Below are 8,712 nucleotides of genomic sequence, written 5' to 3'. Positions count from 1 at the left end.
TTTCTAAAATTGCTCTTTTGTAAGTTGGTAAATTCTCTGCAAGAAAAATGATGTATAAGTTTCTATTAATTTTGTTTAGATTATTTTGAATGTGGATCAAATTTAATCAAATACTGTTTTTCGACTCTATTTTTATTTTGTTTATTTTAAACTAACTGAATTTTTTATTGTAAAAATTCTTAAAATTTTTTGGAATTTTTGCTTTCCTGTGATTTCTCGTTTTTTATTAAACTCGTATACATCTAATTTGCTATATTTGTCTCGAGTTTGATAGGCAATTTCTTGGTTCTGTTAAAATTTTCTAAATTCTTTTTTTATTTTCTACATTTTTTGTAAGTTATACGATTTGTTTGCATTGTATAAATTGTTTTTAAATTCGACCTAATTAAATACTCAACTTTTGAGAAAAATAACATAAAGTTAAAAATATAACATTAAAAATAGCAGCGAAAATTGATAAAACCAACAAATTTTGAATATGTTGTGTTAAATATTTTTGCAAAATTGATGGTTTTGATGAATGAATCCTTAAAACATGTTTAAACTAGTAGGTATATTTAAACGGAAAATAAGATCAAATAAAAAGGAACAAACTTTTAATGCACTGTGTAATTGATTAAACTACAGAGATTCTAAACCATTATGTTAATTCCCCTAATAAACAACTAAAGTGTTTTGCTACCCCTGACCAAGTAACCCGGTTATGTCACGCCTGCTGATTCTGCTGCTTATGCAAAAATCTTAAGCAACTGCTGTAACATTTTCCGGGTTACTTGGCCCTCATAGATTTCCAAAATAATTTGTTTAACTCATGGTTAAACATAATCGAATATTCAATCTGTTTTATCAAAACTTAGAAATTCGTCTTATGCGTGATGATGGCATCCCGGTAGTCTTCCTTGGACTGATCCTTATCACCCCATCCCCAAATCTCATGGGTGCCATCACCAGTCCTCTCCACTCTCTTCTTAATCATCTCTTCAGAGACCGTCTTCAAGTCATACGCCCATCCAACTTTGGCAAAAAAGTCGATGAAAGCCGCGGAGAAATTCACGCTGTACTTCCCCAACTCGGACGTTTTGTAATCCCACGGGAACGTGTGATGGTAGTTGTGCCATCCTTCCCCAAGAGCCAGTACAGCAACAGACAGATTCTCTGCAGGGTTGATGAAGTGGTCGTACGGCTTGTCCCCCCACATGTGCGCCGCTGAGTTCACCAACCAAGTCGCGTTGAGAGTCCAAGCGTATCTGAAGAGATTCACAAACAAGGCGTTTTTGAAGTTTTCGTTCCAAAAGTACATAGGGATGACGACGGGGATGACGAAGCACACCAATGGCATTAGCACAAGGTAGAACTTCTTCTGGAAACGCAAAATCGGGTCGGCGTAGAGGTCCGAAAGGTCGATTCCTTTCCCTTTTTCTTTGACTTGAGGGTGCTTGCGGCAGAGCAACCATCCGATGTGGGAGAAGAAGAAACCGCGTTTGGCGTTGTGAGGATCCGCATCGGTCTCGCTGAACTTATGGTGGACGCGGTGGTCCCTCGCCCAGTCAATCACGGCGTCTTCAAACGCCAAAGTGTTGCAAAGAGTCAAAATGAGCCTCAAAGGCCATTTTGCTTTGTACGATCGATGGGCCCAAAGTCTGTGGGCGCCGGCGGTAATGCCAAGACCTCCAAGTTGATACATAAAGATCGCTGTAAAGATTGTGTTATCACACTGATAAGAAACATGAGGTGGTCACTCTTTACCAAAAACAGAAGTCGCCACTTTGGCAGAGGTGAACATGAGCCAGAGACCATAGAGGGCGGCGACGTGGAGATAAGCAAAGAGGATGATGTTGCGCCATACCAACTCTAGCTTGCGGTTGTCGGGTTTGCTCACGTCTTTGGGGATGTTGGCGGCGGCGACTTCCATGTCGTTCTCGTGGAGGACGCCGGTAGGAACAAAAATGTTGGGAGCCATTGCAAAAATTAGAACTGAAAGTTAAAATCCATAATTAAATATTCGAATTCGGTTCAATCAGTATAAAACTATTCATAGGAAAATTAAATTATTACAAGGTGAAGCTTAAATATTTTGTTATTCATTTTTTGAAAACTATAGAAGTAGGTATTTGATCAAGTCATAAATTTTTATTATTCATAATCTATAATAGCTAAATTCGCAGACAATGTTCTTCTCAATATTTGCATTAAATGTGTCATTGAACTACAAAAATGAATTTTAAAGTATTAATAAAATATTTCACTAATGTTTTCTAAAAGTCTACATACAATTCTGTTATTTCTGAAGTTATAAAAGTTTAAAAAAATGATCTCATTTATGTGTAGATTTTAGTTCTGAATTTTGTTTAAATTCAGCTTGCCTAGTTTCAAATTTTGTAAAACTGTAACGATGAATATCTCAGCAACCCTGGATTATGAAGAAAATTTAAAAACATCACCAAATTTCTCGCGAAATTCCGCGTAAAATGAGACAACTAAAAAAAAACAAATTCGCGGAGTTAAAGTAAAATGTGCCTATGGACGAACACTCATATTAGTCTAATTGTAAATTGTGTCTTTCCGAATAAAAATCAATAGTCCATTGTGGCTATTGAACTAGACCTTGCCCTTGAACATGACACACATTCGTACTTCTAACTACACACGGAAAACACAAAAAAATAGAAAATGAAAAAAAGTAAATTGTGGAAATAGACCCACCTGGTTAAAACAATTTCACAATGACACTCACATTAAACAGTTTTTCACAAATTAGCACACTTGATTAACTGTCGCGATTTGTTTGACTGAAGCTAATTTCCGAAAATCCGTTTATATAGCAGTGGCAGATATTGACACATGATCAGAAACAACTATTCAAAATTTCAAGTTCAAAGATCACGACCGGTATCTGTATTGGCAGAATTTACCGGCAACGTGGTCTTATCACGCGTTATTTTCATAGTTCACGAGCACTAACAATCTAGTGGTTTGTTTAGTGGCGCGATCCCATTTTTCCAAATTTTTTAAATTTCAAATATTTGTGATGCTCAGATTCTCAATTATTCAGATTATTGGAATTATTTACAGATTTTAGGGTGGATGGCATTTTTGAAATTTTACCGATTCCCATATTCTACGATTCGCACAGATTCTTCAAATTCTTAGTTTTTAAAAGGTGATATTTCGGGTTTATTAAATTTTACGATTCCAGTCTTAAATTTATACAGGGTGGCCCATCTAAGACTTTCGGGCTCAATATCTTAGTTATTTATGAACGGATTTTTCCAAAATTTAAAATATAATTTCTTGAATAGGTAAGGATGAATGTGAGATTACCAACGCCATCCTGGTCTTAAAAATGTAAATTTGACTTGTCTTATTTTAAATTTCAGTTAGTTAAGAGTTATGTAGTTTTATAAAACATCAATAATTATACGCGTGTGCCAAAAATCAACCGTCTAGCAAGTCAAGTTGGCGAGAAAACGACAAAAAAGAACCTCAACATTTCCAAAAGATACAAACTGATAGTCGGCTATGAAATAATCGACTTCTACAGCAAGTTTAGATTTTGGACATCCCTGACTTGTTGATTAATCCGTGACGTTCTTGACATTTGTGACATTCATTTGAGGTTATGTTTATTTTTGAGTATTATGATCAGTACGATTGATTTAAACTTGCACATTCACGATATGTTATCTCGATCTTTTGGTAACTAATCACAATGCATTGTACCGAGCATCGTTTCTCAACATTTTTGATTTTTCTCATTTGAGGTTATGTTTACTTTTGAGCATGATGATGAATATCATTGATTTAAACTTGCGCAGAACGATTTATCTCGATCTTTTGAAATTGGAAACTAATCACAATGCATCAGGCAACGTTTTGGTGCAAAAAATCCAAGTAAACATAACCTCAAATGAGAAATATTACAAATGTCAAGAACGTCAGATTATTGACAGACCGAACGCAGGGATGTCCAAAATTGGGCGTGGGAAATTATTTTTTTCATAGCCGACTATGATTTTGCATCTTTTGGAAATGTTGAGGGTCTTTTTTCTCTTTTTCTCGGAAACTTGACTAGCTAGACGGTTGAGTTTTGGCACACTCGGATAATTATTGATGTTTTATAAAATGACATAAATCTTAACTAATTAAAATTTAAAATAAGACAAGTAAAATTAACATTTTTAAGACAACGATGACGCTGGTAATGTCACATCATCCTTACCTATTCAAGAAATTATATTTTAAATTTTGGAAAAATCCGTTCAAAAATAACAAAGATATTGAGCCCGAAAGTCTTAGATGGGCCACCCTGTATAACATACATTTTTGGATCGTTTGATTTGGTCAAATTCTCATAGATTCTAAATTATTCCTACACAATCTTAATAGATTTTCAAGAAAATTTAAACAACGATTTTTAAACATTCTCAAATTTTTAGAAACCTAATTCCATAGAGAGAATCTAAAGTTTATCTAGAAAGAAGTGGAGACTTCGGAGAAAAATTGGAGATGAATTTAAAAGAAGTTATTGACAAAACTCATTTGAGTAAACTTGAAAGTAAGTTTACACGAATTTACACCGGCTACACTACTTATGAAAACCCTCAAAATAGCCTTTAATTTTAAAGATAAAAATTTCCAAGTTTGCATACGTTTAATAGTTGTTAATTATGTCCCAGAGTCCGATGCAAAAATTTGTTTTTTATTGTTAGTTTGGCATCGCGACGTCTAAGAAGTGGCATGAAGGTCATTTTTGATTGGACACAAGAAATTGTTAATTAACATCAAAAAAGCGACAATTTCACCAAATAATACTTTAGTGGCAATCTAAAACGAATTAAAGATAGATGAGATTTGTGTCTTAATGAGATTTAATTTGTTTTGGTCACAGAGCTATTTTCGCTTCCTGAATTTGATCCAGTCGTCATTGTTGGACTAAGGAAAAATTGTCAACAACCTAAATTTGCAACACAAAACGTGCACAAAACACAATGAGTGATAGCGAAACAGATTTTTCTTGTACTCCTCCTGAAATTAGACAATAAGCAAATGATGCATCCCTCGATTTATTATCAAGAATGTCACGTATTTTATACGAAAAAGAGTATGAAGGATTTAAGCAGTGGTGCGAACAGAAGACCGCAAGCAAAATATTGGAATCCGTTCTTCTAGCGTACTTGAGTGAAAAGTCGAAAACGAAAGCCACTTTTCGGCCAAATAACAAATACTACTTTTTCTCCAAACGTTAAATTCAGTTCCACGACCGATAATGAGTGAACGCAAATTGAACTATAAACATGGATGGCTATGCACGTAGTTGTCATTGATGACATTTACTGTGAAAAATATTGGTTTCAAAGAGTGTCAAAGTTAAGATCGTGCAACTGTCATACAAAATGTAAGTCTCAAATAGTAACCGTCACAAAAAGTACTTTTTCTGCCTAGTTAACGAGCGCTTTTCATTACTTATAACAAAATTGCCTACTTCACTGTCTAAAAACGACTAAAAAATAGTGACTTTTTCTATACGGCCCCAAAAAAAGTGTCGTATTGCACCGGTTAAAAGGCTCCAAAAGTTTATGTTCTTATAAGTCTATGTTCAAAAGTAAATCTTACACATGCCATATGAATAAAGCTCCACAAACTTGTCAAAATTTACTTATGTCAGAGACAACCTTACCTAGCCTAAAAATGAACCGAAACTATGTGGACTTTTGATATCGGGTTGTAGGAAAATGAAATTTGAAATAAGTAAGAAATAAATGGTCGTGAGAAAATAGTGTACATAACTTGCTAGAAAGTGTCTTTTTTGCACTCGTGTGTCTCTACATTCCTCACTTGTGCGAAATTTGGCATTTTCCGCAATTGTTATGTAAAAAATTATTTTCTAAAATTATAGTCAAAAATAAATGGCTGTTATGCAAAATTTAATTTCGTTCATTTTAGTAGAGAATATCTCTAGATTCTCTGAAGAAGTTTCGTTCGATTCTTGTGACATTTTCTCGATCCTATATGTACCTATTATTATTCTTCTTTATAGTGTTTCAAATTTTTCTAATCTCTCTTTAGACACTTATAAAAATTCTCCCAAATTTGATAGGTACTTAATTTTCCGATTCTGTTTACATCTTCTAGGTTTTGTTTTAATTTTCTACATTTTTTGTAGAACAAACATTAAGTCTGTTACTGATTTTTTAATTCTTAACTCCTTCTCACATTGCCAACTTTTTACACACAAAAATTTCTAATTTCTAATGATTTTTTGCAGATTTTTAGATTTTCATATTCTCTAAAATATTTAAGTTTTCAGGTTAGCAAATTAGCAAATTAAAACATTAATTATTCAAAAAAAAAAAAAAAGAAAAAGTTGTAAGCAAAAATCTTACGTGAAAGAAGTGCATGATAAGCAGAACTGAAAGCAAAAACAAGGAATCAAGAACTAAAATTAACATCAAAAATTGAACAAAAAAAAACTTGAAAAGAACTAAAAGACACCAGGGTTGGGAAAATTAAAATTTTTTTGAAGCACTAATTTTTATTGTCTGGTCAAATTAGCACAACTCCTATCATCAGAGGCTCTACAGGAATCAATTTTGGAACCATTTCTTTTGATTTGAACTGTTTTTTTTTACTCCGAAATAGGCAAGCAACCATCCTATAGTTTTGTCTATAGAACTTATAAAAATAAGACTAAATATCATATTTTTTTTAATTTATTATGTACCGTTTTTTACAAAAGATCTTAATTATAGTTATTTAAAAAATACTTTTGGTTCTTAACATTAGCACTCAGTTATGTTTTATGACCTCAATCTATTATATCTACTTTATAAAGAAGACAGAAGTGCCTACTATATACAAGAAATACAACTTAACAGCTAAGAAATAAATAAATGAGAAAGTTAAATATTCAGTCAGTTTTAACAACACTTATAAGTTTTTCCTATGGGTGATGATAGCATCTCGGTAATCATCCTTGGTCTGATCTTTATCTCCCCATCCCCAGATCTCATGGGTGCCATCACCCGTCCTCTCTACCCTCTTCTTAATCATCTCTTCGGACACCGTCTTCAAGTCATACGCCCATCCAATCAAGGCAAAGAAGTCGATGAAAGCCGCAGAGACGTTCACGCTGTACTTCCCCAACTCGGAAGTTTTGTAATCCCACGGGAACGTGTGATGGTAGTTGTGCCATCCTTCCCCAAGAGCGAGTAAAGCAACAGACAGATTCTCCGTAGGACTGATGAACTTGTCGTACGGCTTGTCCCCCCACATGTGCGCCACTGAGTTCACCAACCAAGTCGCGTTGAGAGTCAAGGCGTATCTGAAGAGATTCACGAAGAAGGCGTTCTTGAAGGTCTCGTTCCAGAAGAGCATGGGTATGACGACAGGCATGATGAAACACACTAATGGCATTAGGACACGGTAGAACTTCTTCTGGAAGCGCAAAATCGGGTCGGCGTAGAGGTCCGAGAGGTCGATCTGTTTCCCCTTTTCTTTGACCAAGGGATGCTTGCGGCAGAGCAACCATCCGATGTGGGAGAAGAAGAAACCGCGTTTGGCGTTGTGAGGATCCGCGTCAGTCTCACTGAACTTGTGGTGGACGCGGTGGTCCCTCGACCAGTCAATCACCGAGTCTTCAAACGCCAAAGTGTTGCAAAAAGTCAAAATGAGCCTCAAGGGCCATTTCGCTTTGTACGACCGATGGGACCAAAGTCTGTGCGCGCCAGCGGTGATGCCAAAAGCTCCAATTTGATACATAAGAATCCCTATAAAAAATGGGTTATCACACTGATAAGAGACACGAGGTGCTCACTCCTTACCAAACACAGAAGTCGCTAGTTTGGCCGAGGTAAAGATGAGCCAGATACCATAAAGAGCGGCGACGTGAAGATAAGCGAAGAGGATGATGTTGCGCCATACCAACTCTAGCTTGCGGTTGTCGGGTTTGCTGACTTCTTCGGGGATGTTGGCGGCGGCGACTTCCGTGTCGCTCTCGTGGAGGACGCCGGTCGGGACAGAAATTTTGGGGGTCATTGTAAGTAGAACTAAAAATAAAAATTTGAAATTGCGTAATTCTGCTATTCTACAAATATTGTTTTCAGAAATTTTGCTTCTAGGACTTCTGGCTTTACAGTCCTAAAAATGTAAAACTGAAATTTCCGGGAGTTTTTGTTATCGATTTATTTAATTTAAAGTTATAGATAAGTTCACGTGAAGATATTTCTAAAAGTTTATATTTTAGGACCAAGAATTTTTTTTTCAAATTAAAAAATTTAAAAAAAATTTAGGAACAATAAATTAATTTTTTTTAAGTTAAAACAATTTTTAACGCCGAATGTTTATATAGAAAAAAGTAAAAACGGAATAATAGACTCACCTAGTTAAACAATCCCACAATCACAGTTAACTTCAATTTTACAAAAAAATAATTTTTCACAAGTCGGTACACTTTAGCACCTGTCGCGATTTGTTAGAATGAAGTTAAAATCCGAATATCCGTTTATATACCTGTGGCAGGTATTGATGAATCATTAGTTTGATTAGATATAACTCGACGAAAATCTCAGGTTCAAAGTTCGCAACCGATATCTATTTTGGGCAAATTTGCCGGCGTTTGTAGTCTTACGGTCTAAATATCACGCGATATCTTCATAGTTCATGAGCAAATGGCTCGGTGGCGTGATCCGATTTTCAGAGATTTCCAAATTTTCC

At 35.1% G+C, this 8,712-nt stretch overlaps 2 protein-coding genes across 2 annotated transcripts; both read right to left on the bottom strand.

Annotated features, from left to right (window-relative positions):
- Nucleotides 1-579: 579 nt before the first annotated feature.
- On the bottom strand, nucleotides 580-2,811 carry LOC148176478 (acyl-CoA Delta-9 desaturase-like). The gene is made up of 3 exons (XM_088034383.1): nucleotides 2,704-2,811; nucleotides 1,747-1,974; nucleotides 580-1,692 (listed from the first exon to the last, which is right to left on the bottom strand). The coding sequence occupies exons 2-3, from the start codon at nucleotides 1,958-1,960 to the stop codon at nucleotides 854-856; spliced, it is 1,053 nt and encodes a 350-aa protein (XP_087890509.1). The 5' UTR covers nucleotides 1,961-1,974; nucleotides 2,704-2,811; the 3' UTR covers nucleotides 580-853.
- Nucleotides 2,812-6,913: 4,102 nt separating this feature from the next.
- LOC148176477 (acyl-CoA Delta-9 desaturase-like) lies at nucleotides 6,914-8,465 on the bottom strand. Its single transcript, XM_088033842.1, has 3 exons — nucleotides 8,378-8,465; nucleotides 7,821-8,045; nucleotides 6,914-7,766 (listed from the first exon to the last, which is right to left on the bottom strand). The coding sequence occupies exons 2-3, from the start codon at nucleotides 8,032-8,034 to the stop codon at nucleotides 6,928-6,930; spliced, it is 1,053 nt and encodes a 350-aa protein (XP_087889968.1). The 5' UTR covers nucleotides 8,035-8,045; nucleotides 8,378-8,465; the 3' UTR covers nucleotides 6,914-6,927.
- Nucleotides 8,466-8,712: the final 247 nt, after the last annotated feature.

Source organism: Gnatocerus cornutus, chromosome 4 (genome assembly GCF_029298725.1).
Source record: "Gnatocerus cornutus isolate USDA-ARS CGAHR chromosome 4, icGnaCorn1.1, whole genome shotgun sequence".
Classification (NCBI taxonomy): Eukaryota; Metazoa; Arthropoda; class Insecta; order Coleoptera; family Tenebrionidae; genus Gnatocerus; species Gnatocerus cornutus.
Note: the sequence above shows the minus strand (reverse complement) of the source record. Positions and strands in the feature narration are given on the sequence as shown.

Bases quoted from the DNA above. Each gene is read 5' to 3' on its own strand.
- LOC148176478 (XM_088034383.1), bottom strand. From the start codon at position 1,960: ATGGCTCCCAACATTTTTGTTCCTACCGGCGTCCTCCACGAGAACGAC. The intron at 1,693-1,746 runs GTAAAGAGTGAC...CAATCTTTACAG, and splicing joins AGTGGCGACTTCTGTTTTTG to CGATCTTTATGTATCAACTT.
- LOC148176477 (XM_088033842.1), bottom strand. From the start codon at position 8,034: ATGACCCCCAAAATTTCTGTCCCGACCGGCGTCCTCCACGAGAGCGAC. The intron at 7,767-7,820 runs GTAAGGAGTGAG...CATTTTTTATAG, and splicing joins ACTAGCGACTTCTGTGTTTG to GGATTCTTATGTATCAAATT.